A 23133-nucleotide genomic window follows, 5' to 3' on the forward strand; every position below is an offset into this window, starting at 1 on the left:
GTTTTTGGGACCTGACAAGCTGTTGGAGTGTGAGCAGGGTAATATTTTGTGAAGGGATTCAGGGAAACCGATCAGCCAGACTTGTGCCTGCACTTTAAAGGAGGGCCTTGGAATATTTGCTATTTAGAGTGATATCTAAATTGTTGTATCTGAATGCCTCTGCTAAGTCAGTGATAGTGTGAATGATGTGAAAATATTTTGTTTTTAGAGGGGGGGGTCACCCTGCCTCGGTGGGAGATGGCCAGTGTGTTGAGGGAAAAAAAACTGGTTTCATATACTGGTAATTACCTAAGTTCTAGAGGCATACAGAACATTATTATTATATTAACTGGGGAGTGCTCAACACACAATGGTCATACAGGGCCTCAAGAATGGGAGGTAACTGATCTTGTCCAAAGAAGGAATTGAGAGCCATGATTCCTTAAATTAAAAGCCCTTGCCCTAAAGAGGTACCCCATACTAAGACATAAGCAGACATACTTGATACCCTAGAAACTCCAACCAATGTCAATATTTATCTTATTGGTAACTAACCTGTAAGAAAGCTGCATATATACTGTTATCTAGAACTGTGCTAAAGTACTGGCATCAGTAAATAGTAGTTTATTTTGATGGCAGTGGTTATCAGTGTCACTCTAAAATTGGGTATTAATGAGTATCAGCTAAGTTTGATGGTATCGGTATTGGCCTAAAACTCAGTATCAGTACTGGCAAAAGTTTTGGTATCATCTGATCCATGCAATCATTAGTCACAGCAATTTTCAACAAATCACTTTATACCAAACCATTCCTGAGACCTTAAAAAAGCCAGGGTACCCACACTTCATTTCATCAGAAATTCCTCAGGCAAAGGACTAAAGATCAATACCAAATCTGTCATTAATGCAAGTGAAAAATTCAAAGCAAGCTCAAATTAAGCCTTGTAGGGGACTGGATGCCAATGTTTAATGATAAGTCCCCATCATATTTTAAGCAATTTCTGTTTTCTGCAAGTAGGTATGGTACAGCTATCCTATTGCAACACGATTTAGCTCCTTTCCTACATTAAAATAGCTGACCAAAAAAAGTTTAAAATTGTATTGAAGTGCTAAAGACTTTCTTCCTCTTCAACATTCCACATGATGAAAAGTAGAGAAAATGCTTTCATGAGGTAGGGAGGCACTATCCCACAGAGGATGGAGCTTTCATGATGTAGGCAGATGCTGTCCCACAAAGGATGGAGCTTTCATGAGGTAGGGAGGCACTGTCCCACAAAGGATAGAGCTATTGTGAGGTAGGGAGACACTTACACAAAGGATGGAGCTTTCATGAGGTAAGGAGACACTGTCCCACAAAGGATGGAGACATTATCATTTTTTTTTCCATGATCCTCCGTCTACTAAACACCAGACAGGGATTTTATAAACAAGAAGCATGCAGTGCACATATCTGTACTGAATAAAGACATCTAATACAAATATATTTATAGTCTGCATGAGAAAGCCAGAATACAGTACTGTACATAAATGAAATGCTGCAATACCTGATTACAAGTCTATCCACTGATATACCGAACATTAAGTTAATCAACATAACTGATAATTATTCTAAGTCCAGCACCATATTAATCATATTCAAAATATTTTACACAAAAATCATTATTATTTATTAACACATCGGCTGCTTCCCACAAAGGTAGGGTGACCCGAAAAAGAAGAAACACTCTAATCATCATTCACTCCACCACTGTCTTGCCAGAGGCACGCTTACGCTACAGTTATAAAACTGCAACATCAACACCCCCTCCTTCAGAGAGCAGGCACTGCACTTCCCATCTCTAGGCCTCAACTCTGGCCTGCCGGTTTCCCTGAATCCCTTCATAAATCTCACTTATTACCCACAAAAGTATCAAGGTGCAACAATCACTAGCACATAACCCCAAGTGGCCACAGTGAATATGTGTACAAATACCATTTAGTCACAGACTACATCTACAAAATATAGTTTGTAGAAACAACAGGCAGTCAGAACAGTATATATTCTATCCTAGCAAATAATGTACAAATGTACATTAAGCTGAGCAGCAACCCACAATAATGTAGAAAAACTGCTTTAATACAGTACATAACCAAGAGCTAGGAGGAGAGGTTGGTTTTCTCACATGCAATATAACTAATCTTTTCAACATTGCTTTTATCCTTAAATCTGTTTTAAGCACCTTTTTTCATTCGCTCATTTGATATAAGCATACTGCTATAATAAGGTTCGCTTAATCTTGCTACAGTAGGGCCCCGCTTTATGGCGTTCCAAGAATACAGACAATACAAATTATGACCAAAATTCACTATACGGCTCCCCCCACCCAGTATGTTTACATTCTCTGTGAGCACCGCATCTCTCCATCATGTTCGGAAACTTTCCAAAATTTCAAGTGTTTTAAAGTTATTTTATGTTTTATATATACAGTGGACCCCCAGTTATTGGCCATAATCCATTCCAGAAGTGTGTCCTAAATCCGAAATGGCCAAAAACTGAAGTAATATTTCCCATGAGAAATAATGTAAATCCAATAAATCCGTTCCAGACACCCAAAAATATTAACAAAAAATACATTTTTTTTAAGAATCCCTATAGTTTTATATACAGAAAACAATGAGGAAGAAATATAAAACACTAATTTTAATAATAAATGAACATTACATACCTTTATTGAAGACTCTTGTTGGTATATGTAAGAAGGCGAGGAGGGGAGAGGGAGGAGAGCTTATTGTTTGGAAGGGGAATCCCCCTCCATAAGGACTTCAGGTATCAAGGCCCTCTCTGGGGTTACTTCCCTTCTTTGTTTTTTACTGGCACTAGGACCAGCTTTAGAGTCACTGCACCCCTATTGCACAAAAAATCTGTCCAGAGAGGCCTGTTTCTAGCGTCTGTAAAATTTGCCTAAAATGGGACAAGACACTGTCATTGAACATGTTGCAGACACAGCTTGCAACAGTTTTGTCAGGGTAATAATTCTCTGCAAAAACTTTGCACCTCACTCCACTTTGCACAAATGTCCTTAATCACTGAAGAAGGCACATTCTCTCCTCTCTCTTCCTCCTCTGAAACAATATCCCCAGCTGCAGTCTGCTGCTGTTCCTGTTGAAGGTGTTGCAGCTCTTCATTGGTTAGTTCTTCCTTGTGGTCCTCCACCAACTCTTCCACATCCTTGCCACTCACATCCAACCCCAAGGACTTCCCCAAAGACACAATAGATTCCACAATAGGCATAGGATTGTCAGGGTCAGCCTCAAAACCTTCAAAATCATTGTTGAGGACACATTCTGGCCACAATTTTCTCCAAGCAGACTTCAAAGTCCTGAAAGCCACTCCCTGCCAAGCCTTATAGATAAGGCTTATGCAATGGAGGATATTGAAGTGATTCCTCCAGAACTCTCTTAGGGTCAATTCAGTGTCCAAGGTCGCTTCAAAGCACCTCTGAAACATTGCTTTGGTGTACAGTTTTTTGAAGTTGAAATGACCTGTTGGTCCATTGGCTGGATGGGAGGAGTGGTATTAAAGGGCAAGAACTTCACTGGGATGAACTTACACTCCTCAAACAATAGATCTTCCAAGTCTGGAGGATGAGCAAGAGCACTGTCCATTACCAGGAGGCACTTAAGTGGCAATATATTTTCCAGGAGGTATTTCTTCACACTCGGGCCAAACACTTCACTGACCCACTCAATGAAAATTAGCCTCATGACCCATGCCTTATTGTTAGCCATCCACATCACACACAATTTACTCTTCATGACATTGTTTTTCTAGAACAGTCTGGGATTTTCAGTGATACACGAGTAAGGGCTTCATTTTGAAATCCCCACTAGCGTTACCATAGAACAAAAGAGTTAGCCTATCCTTCATAGGCTTGTGTTCTGGCTGTGCCTTTTCCTCCTGTGTGATGTAGGTCCTCTTTGACATTTTCTTCCAAAAGAGGCCTGTTTCGTCACAACTGAAGACCTGTTGGGGGAGGAGTCCTTCATCCTCTACGTACCCCTTGAATTCATCAACGAATGGTTCGGCCACACATTTGTCAGAACTTGCAGCCTCGCCATGCCTTATAACACTGTGTATGCCACTACGCTTCTTGAATCTGTTGAACCAGCCATTGCTGGCCTTAAATTCACTAACAGCAGCACTCGTTCCCGGTATTTTCTTTATGAGATCTGCATGCAACTGCCTTGCCTTCTCGCAAATTATCCCCTCCGAAACACTATCTCCCACTAACTGTTTTTGGTTGATCCACACCAACATCAACTTCTCCACATCCTCGATTGTTTGAGACCTCTGTTTCATTAGCATATTTACACCTTTTGCAACATCAGCTTCCTTGATCTCTGCTGTCTTCAACAGGATGGAACTGATTGTTGATGTAGATTTTCCATACATCCTGGCCAGCTCCGCCAAACGTACACCACTTTCATATTTTGCGATAACTTCTTTCTTGAATTCTATTGTGTTTCTCACCTTCTTTACCAACTTGAACTTTCTTTGACTCCATGGTGGCTTATTTCACAGTTGCAATCAATAAACAATCACCCAATACAATGGATGAACGTGTGGAGTATTCCTAACCCAACGAGAGAGACACTCAGACTGAGTGTGATACGCGTGAGGAAGCTTGTCGCTGGTGAGTGGACGCATCTCATACCAACGATTTCCGAGCAGATGGCCGAAATCCGGGGGTAAATTTTGCTGAAAAAAGTGCTCGATTTCTGAATTGGCCGATTTCCGCACCAGTCGATATCCGGAGGTCTACTGTACTCTCATAATAATAATAATAATATACAATGATAATCACTCTAGTTCAACACCAAAGAAAATGTGTACATAATAATATTACTGGGGGTAACTGTAGAAAAGCCAAACAACTGTACTACTCCAGCAGATTCACTGACACAAGAGGAAATATAAAAAAGACCTGGAAAACACTTTCCCAGATTCTAGGGACCCACAAACTGAAAAAAAACCAAGAATATTGTTCTAACTAAACCTCATGAAACACCACTGCATCCCACTGATACAGCTAACAAGATAAACGACTTCTTCTCAAACATAGGATCTAATCTCGCCAGTAAAATCCCACGTACCAATGCCCATGCCGGGGACTACCTAGATGGGAATTTCCCAAATTCCTTCTATCTTGTACCAACTGAGCCCACGGAAGTCACCGCGATCATAAAGTCACTTAAAAATAACTCAGGGAATCTGTCTCACATCCCACCATTATTGTACAAGCGAGCAGCCTATGTCCTTTTGCATGCTATTACATTACTTTTTAACAAGTCACTAGAAACTAGCACTTTTCCGACACTACTCAAGACAGCAAGGGTTACACCAATACATAAAGGTGGTGACCCTACAGACGTAAACAACTACAGGCCAATATCAAACTTACCATTGCTATCCAAAATCTTCGAGAAACTCGTGCACAGGAGACTATATTCATTTATAACGTCACAAAACATACTCAACCCCTGCCAATTTGGATTCAGGAAAAATAAAAGCACTAATGATGCAATTATAAAAATGCTAGACCTGCTTTACACAGCAGTGGAAAATAAGGAATATCCGCTAGGAATTTTTATTGACCTAAGAAAAGCATTTGACACAGTAGACCACGGCATCCTACTCCACAAACTTGACCACTATGGTATAAGAGGTCACGCAGTTGCATATTTTAAATCCTACCTTTCTAATAGGTATCAGTATGTCACCATTAAAGACACAGCCTCATCAATACGGCCACTTGATACTGGAGTTCTGCAGGGAAGTGTCCAAACATATCCCAACACCTGAAACCCATTCTCTTTGCTGACGACACGACTTATGTCATCTCCCACCCTCAACACCATTGTTAACGAGGAGCTGCTCAAAATATCGACTTGGATGACAGCCAATAAACTTACACTTAACACTGGCAAAACCTACTATATTATGTATGGTAGCAGAGCAGGTGTTGCGCAACTTAACATTAAGATCGACAACACTAATTGCCAGACATAATGAGGGCAAATTCCTTGGCCTATACCTCGACAACGACCTAAATTTCAGCACCCATATCCAACACATAACAAAAAAAGTATCCAAAACGGTGGGGATCCTCTCCAAGATACGATATTACGTGCCGCAAACTGCCCTTCTCACACTATACCATTCACTTATATATCCATACCTCACCTATGCTATCTGTACTTGGGGTTCAACTGCAGCAACACACCTAAAGCCAATAATAACCCAACAAAAAGCCGCAGTACGAATAATCACTAAATCCCATACCTGGCAACACCCCCCCCCCCACTCTTCATAGATCTAAACTTACTCTCTGTTCAAAACATCCACACTTACTACTGTGCAATCTATATCTACAGGACCTTAAATTCCAATATTAACCTTGACCTAAAATGCTTTCTTAATAGTTGTGACAGGATCCACAGGCATAACACAAGACACAAACATCTCTATGACATTCCCTTTGCTCAACTAAACCTTTACAAAAATTCAATGTATTTCAAAGGACTTAAAATCTGGAACACCCTACCTGAAAACTCTAGAACTGCAGACACATTCATCACTTTCAAAACTACAGTTAAAAAACATCTTATCTCCCTGACCCACCCCAACAACTAACTACATGATAACCACCTGGTGGTTCACAATTACACTCACTCACTGACTATAAACCCAGAAATACTAATCTTAATCTTAAAGTAATAAATCCTAACTAGTCATTAGTTTGCCTATGATAGATACTCCAATATAGACACTTTGTATTGTGCCAAAACAAAAGCATTCACATTGCTAAACTCACAAATTATGATGTAGTCACTTAGCCTTAATACCATAATCTGTAAGGATTTAATGTTAAGAATTAATCTAAGTCTGCTCGAAATGCCTAGCCATGCTAGGTGTCCTAGTGGCCCCCTCTGTAATTAGTATTTTATAACATATAAACCACACAATGCCCAAAACCTGTAAACCCCACATTGTAACCCTTATAAAGAATAAACTTGAATTGAATTGAATTGAATTCGTATGCCTTCACTCAGAACATCATTTCATCTAAAAATGATGTTACATGAGAATGGGAGTGTTGCTCTTTATAAATTCTACAGTACCAATGTGGAGACAACTTGTACATAATGTAATGTGTTTCTATTACGGTATAATACAAACATGGAAGTCATGAACGTAGGAAGTCAGGTGTGGGGAGGTATGGTAGCCAGCCAGGCCACCCCACCCGATTCACTCATAATAAACCACGGCACTTAAGCATCCCAGAGCAATAAAATGCATATATAGTTCACTCATTACTTACCTTAAAATATTTGTAGTCTTAATGTAGGGTGAGAGGTGAGTAAACGAGACATGTAAAATGAATAAACGAGAGAGAGGGAGAATGAGTAAATGAGAGGCCAGAGACGTGGAGTATATAAACAAACACGTCTGGTTTTGGTTCATAGTAAGTAAATTTATTCAGGTATACACAAATACAGTTACATCAATTATTATACATAGTAGCATATGTGTAGAGAACCCAGGATAACCCAAAAAAGTCAGACAAAGTGACTTATACCCCAGTGTAAATAAGTGACTGACTTTTTTTTGGGGTTATCCTAGGTTCTCTACACATATGCTGCTATGTATAATAATCTATGCTGTGCTGTATGACCCTTGTAGGTTTAGCACTTCTTTTTTTATAATAATAATAAATAATAATAATAATAATAATAATAATAATAATAATAATAATAATAATAATAATAATAATAATAATAATAATAATAATAATAATAATAAAAATAAAAATAATCGATGTAACTGTATTTGTGTATACATGAATAAACTTACTTAATATGAACAAAAACCAGATGTGTTCGTTTGTTTATATATTCCACGTCTCTGGCTCCTATCATTTATGTATTCTCTCTCTCTCGTTTATTCATTTGATCTTTTTTACTCACCTCTTACCCTAAATTAGGACTACAAACATTTTAAGGTAAGTAATGAGTGAACCGTATATGCATTTTATCGCCCTGGGACACTTTAAATGTCATAGTTTATTATGAGTGGATGGGGTGGGGTGTCCTGGCTGGTTACCATACCTCCCCACACCTGACTTTCTACAAGTAAATACTACTCACCTCTCACCTTACATTAAGACTACAAATATTTTAAGGTAAGTAATGAGTGTACTGTGTGTGTATTTTACTTTTTTATTGTTTTTAACTGCATAGTTCTATTGTTAACTTAATATATGTTAGTGTAAACTTGTTATCTAGCATTTATATGCATTTATAGGTGGAAAAAAAAGGCGTTCCATTTGACGGCGATTTCCACTTTACGGCAGTAGCCTGGAACCCAACCTGCCATATAAGTGGGGCCCCTACTGTAATTAAGACATTCTGCATCTTGCTATAACATTAATATGTCCACTATACTCCTAATACTAAACATGCTACTTAGCTAATCTATTTCTACTTCTCTAGCTCTAACTTCTCCTGTCCATGCAACACCACTGTTATACTGACTTTTTATTCAAGGAGGAACTCTCGTTTCTTCTCCTGGATGCATAAGTATAAAACAGTAAAAACAGACTATTAATATCAATAATATTATATAAAATTATTTACTGCATAACAAAGACATAATTACTGTCAATGATCATCTCTTAGCAAAATTTATATTTCATACAAATGTGAAAGAAATATACAGTGGTCCCTCAATAATCGTCCGGCCTGAAAGTCGTCCATTTCGGAAATAGTCCCGTTATTTCATCTAAACATTGGCTTGCAAATGGTCCGTTAACTCACTAATCGTCTTTTGTCCTGGTGGAGGACCACAACGAAGAGCTAACCACTGAGGAGCTGCAAGAGCTTCAGCAGGAAGAGCAACAGATCGCAGCTCAGAATTTTGCTGCAGAGGAGGAGGAAGAGAGATGGAAGAAGGTGCCTTCTTCAGAAATTAAGGAGATTTTTGAAATGTGGGGTAGGATGGAAAGATTTATGGAGAAACATCACCCTGAGAAGGATGTTGCAAGCCATATCACAACTTGTACAGTCACAAAGTCTTGGCCCATTTTAGGGAAGTTTTAAAGAGACGCCAGAAACAGAGCTCTCTGGACAGTTTTTTTGTGAGACAGGACTCCAGTGACTCTCAAGCTGGTCCTACCGGCATTAAGAAACAGAGAAGAGAAGTAACCCCAGAAAAGCACTTGGTACCTGAGGTGTTGATGGAAGGGGATTCCCCTTCCAAACAGTAATTCAATGTCTCTCCGCCTCCTGTCTTCCATACACTAAGAAGAATCGCCAATAAAGGTAAGTGCTATGCTGTTAATGTTTCATTCATCATTTTTTTTTCAACAAGTCGGCCGTCTCCCACCGAGGCAGGGTGACCCAAAAAAGAAAGAAAATCCCCAAAAAGACAATGCTTTCATCATCATTCAACACTTTCACCTCACTCACACATTAACACTGTTTTTGCAGAGGTGCTCAGAATACAACAGTTTAGAAGCATATACGTATAAAGATACACAACATATCCCTCCAAACCGTCAATATCCCAAACCCCTCCTTTAAAGTGCAGGCATTGTACTTCCCATTTCCAGGACTCAAGTCCAACTATATGAAAATAACCGGTTTCCCTGAATCCCTTCACTAAATATTACCCTGCTCACACTCCAACAGATCGTCAGGTCCCAAGTACCATTTGTCTCCATTCACTTCTATCTAACACGCTCACGCACGCTTGCTGGAAGTCCAAGCCCCTCGCCCACAAAACCTCCTTTACCCTCTCTCTCCAACCCTTTCGAGGACGACCCCTACCTCGCCTTCCTTCCCCTATAGATTTATATGCTTTCCATGTCATTCTACTTTGATCCATTCTCTCTAAATGACCAAACCACTTCAACAACCCCTCTTCTGCCCTCTGACTAATACTTTTATTAGCTCCACACCTTTTCCTAATTTCCACACTTCGAATTTTCTGCATAATATTTACACCACACATTGCCCTTAGACAGGACATCTCCACTGCCTCCAACCGTCTCCTCGCTGCTGCATTTACCACCCAAGCTTCACACCCATATAAGAGTGTTGGTACTACTATTCATTCATCTATTCATTCATACTATTCATTCATCATGTGCCATTGTATTGTTGATGTACTACATCTATATTTCATGTAAAAATTTTCTTTGTTTTAATACTTCTGGGTGTCAGGAACGGATTAATTATATTTACATTATATCTTATGGGGAAAATTGATTCGAAAATCGTCTATTTCGATAACAGTTCCACTTCCAGGAACGGATTATGGACGATAATTGAGGGACCACAAAATGAAAAAACTGGAAACTATCTTACCTTGTATTCATGACTGTCACACACAAACAAAATATGAGCTGCTCTTGGGGTCTGGTTACACTGCTTTTCAGTTTGTCCACCAAGGAATGTCAGCATCAGCCAGTTTCCTACATTAAAAATACAATAAACTAAACTTATGAAATAAATAAATATTGTTTGTCAAGAAACAATTTCAGATGTAAGGGAAATAGTGTAACGTACTTAGGAAACATTAATTCAACAACAATTCTATTAATATGGTTCAGTTGCCTTAGGAGGACCAAAGGAGATACTCAAGTTTCCTAATCCAATACAGTGTTACCCCGAGTTTCGAACTGCTCCCAACTCGAACAATTATGTAAGTGTACTACTGTAAGTGCTTTTTTAATTGTATTTTTTGGTTGTCTGAAACGGACTAATCTAATTTACATTATTCCTCATGGGAACAAATTCCTTCAGTAATGGCACTCGAACAGCCTTCTGGAACGAAGAAAGTTCGAAACTCCAGGTACAACTGTGTATTGCACCTAAGCAATACAAGTCAAGAAATTTATTAATCCGTTTCAGAGAGCTTGTCGTTAGTCGAATTTATCGTTAGTCAAATTAATTTTCCCATAAGAAATAATAAAAATCCAATTAATCCGTTCCATACACCCAAAAGTACGAAAAAAAAAAAAATTCACATGAAATATACATTTTCCTACACAGAAAAACAAGGATACATGCACAATAATTACTACATGAAGAATAAATGACACTTACCTTTATTGAAAAGTGATGAGACACTGTTTTTCTTGAACACACTGGGATTTTCAGAGTGATACAAGAGTAAAGGCTTCACTTTGCAATCCCCACTAGCATTACAACAAAACATGAGAGTTAGCTTGTTTTTCATAGACTTGTGTCCTGGGAGTGCCTTTTCCTCCTGAGTATTGTAGGTCCTGTTTGGCATTTTCTTCCAGAACAGGCCTGTTTCGTCACAATTGAACACTTGTTGGGGGATGAATTTTTCAGCTTTGCCATGCCTTATCACACTGTGTATGCCACTATGATTCTTAAATCTCTCAAACCAACCTTTGTGGCCATAAATTCACCAATATGAGCACTAGTTCCAGGCATTTTTTCCTGTTCACCTGGGTGTTAGTTGACTGGTGTGGGTAGCATCCTGGGGACAAGGGACAAGATAAGATAAGATAAGATTTTGTTAAGATTTTTAGCCCCGGAGGGTTAGCCACCCAGTGCGTCATCGAGGACTGTCTAACTTATTACCATTGGGGTCCTTAATCTTGTCCCCCGGGATGCGACCCACACCAGTCGATTAACACCCAGGTACCTATTTGCTGCTAGGTGAACAGGACAACAGGTGTAAGGAAATGTGTCGAAATGCTTCCACCCGCCGGGAATCGAACCCGGGCCCTCTGTGTGTGAAGCGGGAGCTTTAGCCACCAGGCCACCGAGCCGAAGGGACTTTTTTTTTTTTTTTTGGTCCAATTTCAAATGTAACTTTATCCTGTGATTTAAAAAGCAGTTTGCATCCTACACACTTGTTTGTATTGATTTCTTGTTGCAAAGTTGCAAGATATTGCAAAATTGTATCATAAAACCCTCCCTGGCCTACAAAACTGGTAAGATGTACAATGTTCTAGTCAACATCAGATGAAAGATAAAGAGTTAGATTATCTAAATTTCAATTTTTTTTTGCGAAAAATGTCAATAGATTGCATTATAAAAAAATTTGAAATTTGTGTGTTTTTTTAAGAAGTTTTTTTGGGAGAATAAGAGTCAATAAAAATAAAATGGTAAAACATATTGCAAATCACGTCTGAAGATTAACAGAACCATCATTCATCAATATTGTGTGAAAAAATCATGACACTCCTATTATTACTCTCTGAAAAAAAAAAATGTCAATAACTTATTACTGAGTTATTCATATTTTTGTATCTATAAAACTCTATGGACATGGCATGCCAAATCTGAGCATGTTGCAAACCCCTATCATTGTTCAAAGTTTATTCTCTATAAAGATTACAATGTTGAATTTACAGAATTTGGTTGTTGTGTGGTTTACATGTAGTTAAATAATGATTACAGAGTGTACCACTAGAATGCCTAGCATGGCTAGGCATTTCGGGAGAGACTTAGTTTAATTCTTTATTTTAAAATATTACAAATTATGAGGTAAGTTGGTATTATGGCTAAGTGACTAAATACTAGTTTGTGAGTTTAGCAAAGTGAATGCTTTTGTTTTGGCACAGTACATAGTTTCAGTATTGAAGTATCATAGGATTCATTATTTTAAGATTGAGATTAATATTTCTGTTTATGGTCAAATGGGTGAGTGAGTGAAAGTGTGAACCACCAGGTGGTATTCGTGTAGTTAGTTGATGGGGTTTAACAGGGAGATAAGATGTTTTCTAATGGTAGTTTTGAAGGTGATGAATGTGTCTGCAGTTCTAGAGTTCTCAGGTAGGGTGTTCCAGATTTTAGGGCCTTTGACATACATTGAATTTTTGTAAAGGTTTAGTTGGACGTGGGGAATGTCGTAGAGATGTTTGTGTCTGGTGTTATGCCTGTGGGTTCTGTTACAACTATCAAGAAAGCGTTTTAGGTCAAGGTTGATATTGGAGTTTAAGGTCCTGTAGATGTAGATTGCACAGTAGTAAGTGTGGATGTACTGAACAGGGAGTAAGTTTAGATCTATGAAGAGTGGGGGGGGGGGGGTGTTGCCAGGGATGGGATTTAGTGATAATTCTACTGCAGCTTTTTGTTGGGTTATAATTGGCTTTAGGTGTGTTGCTGCAGTTGATCCCCAAGCACAAATAGCATAGGTGAGGTATGGATAAATAAGTGAGTGGTATAGTGTGAGAAGGGCATTTTGCGGCACGTAGTATTGTATCTTGGAGAGGATCCCAACTGTTTTGGATACTTTTTTGGTTATGTGTTGGATATGGGTGCTGAAATTCAGGTTGTTGTCAAGGTATAGGCCTAGGAATTTACCCTCATTATGTCTGGTAATTAGAGTGTTGTCGATCTTAATGTTAATTTGTGCATCTCCTGCTCTGCTACCAAACATAATAAAGTAGGTTTTGTCAGTGTTAAGCGTAAGTTTATTGGCTGTCATCCAAGTCAATATTTTGATCAGCTCCTCGTTAACAATGGTGTTGAGGGTGGCAAGATTAGGGTGAGAGATGACATAAGTCGTGTCGTCAGCAAAGAGAATGGGTTTCAGGTGTTGGGATACGTTTGGAAGATCATTGATGTATATGAGGAAGAGCAGGGGACCAAGGACACTTCCCTGCGGAACTCCAGTATCAAGTGGCCGTGTTGTTGATGCTGTGTCTTTAATGGTAACATACTGATACCTATTAGTAAGGTAAGATTTGAAATAAGCAAGCGCATGGCCTCTTACACCGTAATGGTCAAGTTTGTGGAGTAGGATGTCGTGGTCTACTGTGTCAAAAGCTTTTCTTAGGTCAATAAAAATTCCTAGTGGATATTCCTTATTTTCCAATGCTGTGTAAAGCAGATCTAGCATTTTTATGATTGCATCATTAGTGCTTTTATTTTTCCTAAATCCAAATTGGCAGGGGTTGAGTATGTTTTGTGCTGTTATAAATGAATATAGTCTCCTGTGCACGAGTTTCTCAAAGGTTTTGGATAGCAATGGTAAGTTTGATATTGGCCTATAGTTGTTTAAGTCTGTAGGGTCACCACCTTTATGTATTGGTGTAACCCTTGCCATCTTGAGTAGTTTCGGGAAGGTGCTAGTTTCTAGTGACTTGTTAAAAAGTAATGAAATAGCATGCGAAAGGATATGGGCCGCTCGCTTGTACAGTAATGGTGGGACATTAGACAGAGTCCCCGAGTTGTTTTTAAGTGACTTTATAATCTCGGTGACTTCCGAGGGCTCAGTTGGTGCAAGATAGAAGGAATCTGGGAAATTCCCATCTAGGTAGTCCCCGGCATGGGCATTAGTATGTGGGATTTTATTGGCGAGATTAGATCCTATGGTTGAGAAGAAGTCGTTTATCTTGTTAGCTGTGTCAGTGGGATGTAGTGGTGTTTCATTAGGTTTAGTTAGGACAATATTCTTGTTTTTTTTCAGTTTGTGGGTCCCTAGAATCTGAGAGAGTGTTTTCCAGGTCTTTTTTATATCTCCTCTAGTGTCTGTGAATCTACTGGAGTAGTATAATTGTTTGGCTTTCTTTATTACTTTGGTGAGAACTGATGAATAGTGTTTAAGAATATCTTTGTGTATTAAGCCCTGTCTATATTGCTTTTCATATTGGTGTTTCTTGTCAATGGATTTCAGAATGGTGCTGGTTAGCCATGGGCAACCAAGCCGTTTGTTTGTGATCTGTTTCGTTTTTATAGGAAAATGTTTGTTGTATAGTTTAAGTAATTTGTTAAGAAAAATGTCTGTCCAGTCATCAATACCATTGGCCTTGGAGAATTCTGTAGGCCAGTCAACAATCTCTAGGTCAGTTGTGAACTTCCTTATTGAGGCCTCGTCATGGAGTCCAAATGAGACTTTGTTGTATTCAAGTGGTGGTTTATTAATGTTTGTCAGGAGGAAGGTAGGGTAATAGTCTGTAGTGCTATCTGTGATTATCCCTGATTTAAGGGGGGCTAGTATATTGGTCCATATGTGGTCTATTATGGTTGCACTTGTCTCAGTGAGCCTGGTTGGTTTAGTTATTGTTGGTATGAGAAGTGTGTTGTTCATATTGTTGATGAAATCAGTTACAGGCTGATCATCTAGTAAGCCAAGGTTGATGTTGAAGTCTCCAGCTAAGAGAAGGTGGTGCTTATTCATTTGTCTGTTTGTTATTAGTGACTTTAATTTCTCACTGAAATTTGGGATGTTTGTGTGAGGTATCCGGTAAATGGCACCGATTGTTATAGGTGTCTTAAGGTTTTTTACAGTAAAATTAGCAAAAATGTATTCCCCATATTCATCACTAAAGCAAGTGGTGCTAATACAAGATAATTGGTTAGAGTAATAGATTGCAATACCACCCCCAACTTGGTTTGGTCTGCAGTTGTGAATTGCTGTGTATCCTGGTAGAGAGTAGATATCTATTGTGTCCTGCTTAAGCCAGGTCTCAGTAAGAATAATGCAGGAGAAGGGTGTCTTTAGTGATTCAAGGAGTGCCAGGAGGTCATCATAGTGTTTGCTTAAGGACCTGATGTAGTTAAGAACTGATAGGCTTTTAGCATTGTTTAGGATAGTGCTGGCTTGTGATGCTGTGTAATAAAGGCAGTTACTTTCCAATAGGTTTTGATTGGGTGTCAGATTATGGAGGTTTAGATCAGGGTCAACGTGATCAATCATCTTCTAGGTTTAAATTATGGTTATTTATATCCTGAGTTATGTGTTGAGTTCTAGTACTGATATCTGTAGTGGTGGGAAGCTTGGATAAGTATACAGCTAGAGTATTTTGGTCATATTGAGAATAGTCACTACTACACATAATGAAGTTGATGTTGTCTATGTGTTGTGCTGGAATGAACTAAAGTACAACTAGGTTTTTTTTTTATTATCACACTGGCCGATTCCCACCAAGGCAGGGTGGCCCGAAAAAGAAAAACTTTCACCATCATTCACTCCATCACTGTCTTGCCAGAAGGGTGCTTTACACGACAGTTTTTAAATTGCAACATTAACACCCCTCCTTCAGAGTGCAGGCACTGTACTTCCCATCTCCAGGACTCAAGTCCGGCCTGCCGGTTTCCCTGAACCCCTTCATAAATGTTACTTTGCTCACACTCCAACAGCACGTCAAGTATTAAAAACCATTTGTCTCCATTCACTCCTATCAAACACGCTCACGCATGCCTGCTGGAAGTCCAAGCCCCTCGCACACAAAACCTCCTTTACCCCCTCTCTCCAACCTTTCCTAGGCTGACCCCTACCCCGCCTTCCTTCCAGTACAGACTGATACACTCTTGAAGTCATTCTGTTTCGCTCCATTCTCTCTACATGTCTGAACCACCTCAACAACCCTTCCTCAGCCCTCTGGACAACAGTTTTGGTAATCCCGCACCTCCTCCTAACTTCCAAACTACGAATTCTCTGCATTATATTCACACCACACATTGCCCTCAGACATGACATCTCCACTGCCTCCAGCCTTCTCCTCGCTGCAACATTCATCACCCATGCTTCACACCCATATAAGAGCGTTGGTAAAACTATACTCTCATACATTCCCCTCTTTGCCTCCAAGGACAAAGTTCTTTGTCTCCACAGACTCCTAAGTGCACCACTCACCCTTTTCCCCTCATCAATTCTATGATTCACCTCATCTTTCATAGACCCATCCGCTGACACGTCCACTCCCAAATATCTGAATACATTCACCTCCATACTCTCTCCCTCCAATCTGATATTCAATCTTTCATCACCTAATCTTTTTGTTATCCTCATAACCTTACTCTTTCCTGTATTCACCTTTAATTTTCTTCTTTTGCACACCCTACCAAATTCATCCACCAATCTCTGCAACTTCTCTTCAGAATCTCCAAAGAGCACAGTGTCATCAGCAAAGAGCAGCTGTGACAACTCCCACTTTGTGTGTGATTCTTTATCTTTTAACTCCACGCCTCTTGCCAAGACCCTCGCATTTACTTCTCTTACAACCCCATCTATAAATATATTAAACAACCACGGTGACATCACACATCCTTGTCTAAGGCCTACTTTTACTGGGAAATAATTTCCCTCTTTCCTACATACTCTAACTTGAGCCTCGCTATCCTCGTAAAAACTCTTCACTGCTTTCAGTAACCTACCTCTTACACCATACACTTGCAACATCTGCCACATTGCCCCCCTATCCACCCTGTCATACGCCTTTTCCAAATCCATAAATGCCACAAAGACCTCTTTAGCCTTATCTAAATACTGTTCACTTATATGTTTCACTGTGAACACCTGGTCCACACACCCCCTACCTTTCCTAAAGCCTCCTTGTTCATCTGTTCATCATCAACTAGGTATAAACTAGTAATATAAAAATACAAACTTAAAATAGAACAAGACTCTCACTTGTAATTGCACTAAGGTCTAATATAATGACTTTTGTGGAGTCTATGTTTTGAGCTAGAATGAGCTATAGTACAACCCTGAGGCAACTGAGCAGCAACAACTCTGTGCTCTTCACTTTAGTCATCACAGAACTTGCCATGTTGACTATTTAGAATGAAACAATCATAACAATAGTAATTTTTAGAGTAAAAAAAAAAAACACTAATTGCCAACATGTCCTCTTGATGACAGCAAAAACATAAAAAAAAAAAAAAAAAAACATACTTAGAAATATGATAGAAACAAGGTGATTGCATCAACATGTTGCCAGAATTTTGCACTATTTTTTTGGTAAGAAAACCTTAATTTCCATAATTTTTCAACTTCAATTTTAAAATCTCTAAAAACAAAAGGCCTCCCAATGGAAATAAGTTAGACAACCCTCGATGACACATTGACTTTCTTAGGTTATCCTGGGTGGCTAACCCTCTGGGGTTAATTGTTTCTCGTTAAGTGACACCAACAACAGTCTCTCCACATCTTTGAGTAGTACAGCTGACAGTGGTGCAGCAGCAGCAGCTGACGGTGGTGCAGCAACAGCTGACGGTGGTGCAGCAGCTGACCGTGGTACAGCAGCAGCAGTCAGTGGTGCAGCAACAGCTGATGGTGGTGCAGCAGCAGTAGCAGCTGACCATGGTACAGCAGCAGCAGCAGCTGACAGTGGTGCAGCAACAGCTGACGGTGGTGCAGCAGCAGCTGACTGTGGTGCAGCAGCAGCTGACCGTGGTACAATAGTATTTTGATAGTATTTCTCACCCTTTTTACCACAGGGTTGGCACTATAAGCTTTCGTTGGGCCCATGGTGGCTTATTTAGCAGCTACAAGCACTAAATTTATAAAATTTATTGAATGTATTCGTGCAACCGACTGCCCTGGCTTGTAAACAATGGCACACTAGCTGAGTTGAGGCACTCAGGAGAGACAGATGTGTTCAGGACTAATGTTTGCTAATCGAGTTTTTCATCGTTGGTTGGGCCAAAATTTTTACGCAAAAAACGCTTTGTTAGTCAATTTTATCGTTAGACGATGCCTTCGTTGGTTGAGGGCCCACTGTATTAGAAAGTCAGATGGGGGGGGAGCTGTAGAGCAAGTTTTGGTCATAATTTGAAATGTTCATATTAGCGGAATGGCGTAGAGCGGGGCCCTACTGTACAATATACTCTTCTGTGCAAGCAACATGGGACAGTACATGATATACTCTTCTGTACTGGTAGCACAATATGATACAAACAGAAAAAGACAAATGATTTTTTAATTTCTAATACTCACTGTCTTTTGTGACGAGAGTTCTGTTGTTGTAACCAAGCACAATTCTATCTTTACTTCCATTAGTTTTGATGATGCTCACATTTTTACTATCATCATAAAGATCTTCACAAACAATGAAGCTGTATGTGTTTCCATCCCGATCTTTCCCTGTGTTTGACCTGCCAAAAAAGAGATATACAAACACTGTACTGTATATAATACACATTTCTTATTTTATATCCTGATTTTTTCCAGAAGATTCTCTCTGAAAGAAGTTGCCAACATGTGTGTGAGTTATGTTTGATAGATCCAAATGTCTGTTGAACTGAAATTATGTAATTGATTCTCTATGGCTGAAACAAATGAAAAAATGGTCCACTGAATGGGAAGCCTACCGGACATCATCTTCAAAAAGACAAATAAATGCCCCATGCAGCAGACTTAGCCCATTTCATCGATACTTTCATTACACACACTAAAGATAACCTGCAATACAATAAATTACCTGAAAATAAAAATAAAACTGCAATACAATAAATTACTTGAAAATAAAATTAAAACTACTGAACAACTGCTTGCTACTACCAGTTATAAATAAGCCAACAAGAATCTCTGAGAAGTGCCTCATTGCTTGACCATGTCTGGACTAAATGCAGGGATAATCATAGATAATCACAGGGAATTGTTAAATGTTGATGAAGACAGGGAAGCTGTGATTCCATGTATAGGGCAAGGAGGAATAACATCTTATAGGGGTGAGGAAGAACCAACTGTGAGTGTGGGGGAGTAAAGGAAGTAAAGCAGGTGGGATTGATGAGATAAAGATAGAAATGTTAAAAGCAGGTGGGAATATAGTTTTGGAGTGGTTAGTGTTTTATTTAATAAATATATGGAAGAGGGCAAGGTACCTAGGGATTGGCAGAGAGCATGTATAGTTCCTTTGTATTAAGGCAAAGGGGACAACAGTGTACAAATTATAGGGGAATAAGTCTGTTGAGTATACCTGGTAAAGTGTATGGTAGAGTTATTATTGAAAGTATTAAGAGTAAGACAGAGAGCAGGATAGCAGAGGAATGAGGATTTGGGAAGAGTAGGGGGTGTGTAGACCAAGTGTTTGCAGTGAAACATATAGGTGAACAGTATTTAGATAAGGGTAAAGAGATTTTTGTTGCATTTATGGATTTGGAAAAAGTGTATGATAGGGTAAATAGGGGGCAATGTGGCAGATGTTGCAGATGTATCAAATAGGAGGTAGGTTATTGAAAGCAGTGGAGAGTTTTTACAAGAATAGTGAGGCTTAGGTTAGAATATGTAGGAGAGAGGGAGATTATTTCCCAGTAAAAGTAGGCCTTAGACAGGGATGTGTGATGTTACCATGGTTGTTCAATATATTTATAGATGGAGCTGTAAGAGAAGTGAATGCTTGGGTGTTGGCAAAATGTGTGGGGTTATAAGATAAAGAATCTAACAAAGTGGGAGCTGTCACAGTTGCACTCTGCTGATGACACTTTGCTTTTAGGAGATTCTGAAGAGAGGTTGCAGAGGTTGGTGGATGAGTTTGGTAGGTTATATAAAAGAAGGAAATTAAAAGTGAATATAGGAAAGAGTAAGGTGATGAGGATAACAAAAAAATTAGGTAACGAAAGATTGGATATCAAACTGGAGGGAGAGCATATGGAGGAAGTGAATGCTTTCAGATATTTGGGAGTGGATGATTCAGCAGATGGGTCTACGAAAGATGAGGTGAATCACAGAACTGACGATGGGGATAAAGGTGAATGGTGCACTGAGAAGTCCGTAGAGACAAAGAACTCTATCCATGGAAGCAAAGAGGGGAATATATGAGAGTATAGTTATACCAATGCTCTTATATAGGTGTTAAGCCTGGGTGGTGAATGCTGCAACAAGGAGAAGGCTGGAGGCAGTGGAAATGTCATGTCTGAGGGCAATGTGTGGTGTGAATGTAATGCAGAGAATCCATAGTTTGGATATTAGGAGGAGGTGTGGGATTACCAAAACGGAGGAAGAATTATTGAGGTAGTTTGGATATGTAGAGACGATGGAACGAAATATAATGACTTCAAGTGTAAATATGTAGTGGAGGGAAGGTGGGATAGGGGTCTGCTTAGGAAAGGTTGGAGGGAGGAGGTAAAGGAGGTATTGTGTGAGAGGCTTGGACTTCCAGCAAGCACTTGTGTGTTAGATAGGAGCAAATGGAGATAAATGGTTTTCAGGACTTGACATGCTGAAGGGATTCAGGGAAACCAACAGGCCAGACTTGAATCCTGGAGATGGGAAGTACAGTGCCTGCACTCTGAAGGAGGGGATTTAATGTTGCAGTTTTATAACTGTAGTGTAAGCATGCCTCTGGGAAGACAGTGATGGAGTGAATGATGAGTTTTTCTTTTTTGGGCCACCCTGCCTTCGTGGGAAACAACCAATGTGTTAATAAATAAAAAATATAATAAAAATTTACCACTCCATGACCTATGTCTAGTTTTAAGTAGTGTATAAACATCAGTACAGTGGACCCTCACCTAACCCTATTAATCTGTTCCTGAGAGCTCAACGTTAGGCGAAATTATCGTTAGGCGACTTAATTTTCCCCATAAGAAATAATGGAAATCAAATTAATCCGTTCCTGACACCCCAAAGTATGAACAAAAAAAAATTTTTACCACATGAAATATTAATTTTAATACACACAAACTGAAGAAGACATGCACAGTTACATGACACTTACCTTTATTGAAGATCTGGTGATGATTGATGGGATGGGAGGAGGGGAGAGTGTTGATGGTGTTAGTGTTTAGAAGGGGAATCCCCTTCCTTAGGACTTGAGGTTGCAAGTCCTTTTCCGGGGTTACTTCCCTTCTTCTTTTAATGCCACTAGGACCAGCTTGAGAGTCACTGGACCTCTGTCTCACAACATCCAAAGAGGCCTGTACCTCCCATTCCTTTATGACATTCCTTAAGTGTTTCACAACATTGTCAGTGTACAGGGTGCCAACACGGCTTGCAATAGCTGTGTGAGGGTGATTTTCATCAAAAAAGGTTTGCACTTTAAGCCACATTGCACACATTTCCTTAATCTTTGAAGTAGGCAACTTCCTCAATTTCTCTATCCCCTCCTCTGAAGCAGTTTCCTCAGGTGTGGCCTCTTGCTGTTGAAGATGATCTAGCAGGTCATCAGTGGTTAGTTCTTCACTGTCCTCCTCCACCAACTCTTCCACATCCTCCCCACTAACCTCCAACCCCAAGGACTTTCCCAATGCCACAATGGATTCCTCAACTGGCATAGGATTCCCAGGGTTAGCCTCAAACCCTTCAAAATCCCTTTTGTCTACACATTCTGGCCACAGTTTCTTCCAAGCAGAGTTCAAGGTCCTCTTAGTCACTTCCTCCCAAGCCTTACCTATAATGTTTACACAATTGAGGATGCTAAAGTGATCTCTCCAAAACTCTCTTAGAGTCAACTGAGTTTCTGAGGTCATTACAAAGCACCTTTCAAACATAGGTTTTGTGTACAGTTTCTTGAAGTTGGAAATGATCTGTTGGTCCATGGGCTGCAGGAGAGGAGTGGTATTAGGGGGCAAAAACTTGACCTTAATGAAGCTCATTTCCGCAGAAAGTCGCTCTGCCACGTCTGAAGGATGACCAGGAGCACTGTCTAATACCAGGAGGCACTTAAGGTCTAATTTCTTTTCAATTAGGTAATTTTTCACAGTGGGGGCAAATGCATGGTGTAACCAGTCATAGAAAAAGTCCCTAGTGACCCATGCCTTACTGTTTGTCCTCCACAGCACACACAAATTAGCCTTGAGGACATTGTTTTTCCTGAACACTCTGGAAGTTTCAGAGTGATACACCAATAAAGGCTTCACTTTGCAATCACCACTAGCATTGGCACATGTCAACAGAGTAAGCCTGTCTTTCATAGGCTTATGTCCTGGGAGTGCCTTTTCCTCCTGAGTAATGTAGGTCCTGTTTGTCATTTTCTTCCAAAACAGGCCTGTTTCGTCACAATTAAACACTTGTTCAGGTTTCAGTCCTTCACTGTCTATGTACTCCTTGAATTCCTGCACATATTTTTCAACCGCTTTGTGGTCCGAACTGGCAGCCTCACCATGCATTATCACACTATGTATGCCACTACAATTCTTAAATCTCTCAAACCAACCTTTGCTGGCCTTAAATTCACTCACATCACTAGTTGCAGGCATTTTTCTAATTAAATCGTCATGCAACTTCCTAGTCTTTTCACTTATGATCGCTCGAGAGATGCTATCTCCTGCTATCTGTTTTTCGTTTATCCACACCAATAACAGTCTCTCAACATCTTCTATCACTTGCGATCTCTGTTTCGAAAACAAAGTTGCACCTTTGGCAAGAACAGCTTCCTTGATTACCGTTTTCTTGGCCACAATA

At 39.6% G+C, this 23133-nt stretch overlaps 1 protein-coding gene across 1 annotated transcript in view; it reads right to left on the minus strand.

The window, feature by feature from the left end:
• LOC128689465 (cation-dependent mannose-6-phosphate receptor) overlaps nt 1–23133 on the minus strand; it is a 92158-nt gene that overhangs the window by 31257 nt on the left and 37768 nt on the right. Inside the window, exons 2-3 of the mRNA XM_053777799.2 lie at nt 18727–18884; nt 10386–10492 (exon numbers count right to left, since the gene is read on the minus strand). Coding sequence (XP_053633774.1) covers nt 10386–10492; nt 18727–18884 — 265 coding nt within the window. The remainder of the gene's footprint in view (nt 1–10385; nt 10493–18726; nt 18885–23133) is intronic.

This window comes from Cherax quadricarinatus, chromosome 18, assembly GCF_038502225.1.
Source record: "Cherax quadricarinatus isolate ZL_2023a chromosome 18, ASM3850222v1, whole genome shotgun sequence".
NCBI classification, from domain to species: domain Eukaryota; kingdom Metazoa; phylum Arthropoda; class Malacostraca; order Decapoda; family Parastacidae; genus Cherax; species Cherax quadricarinatus.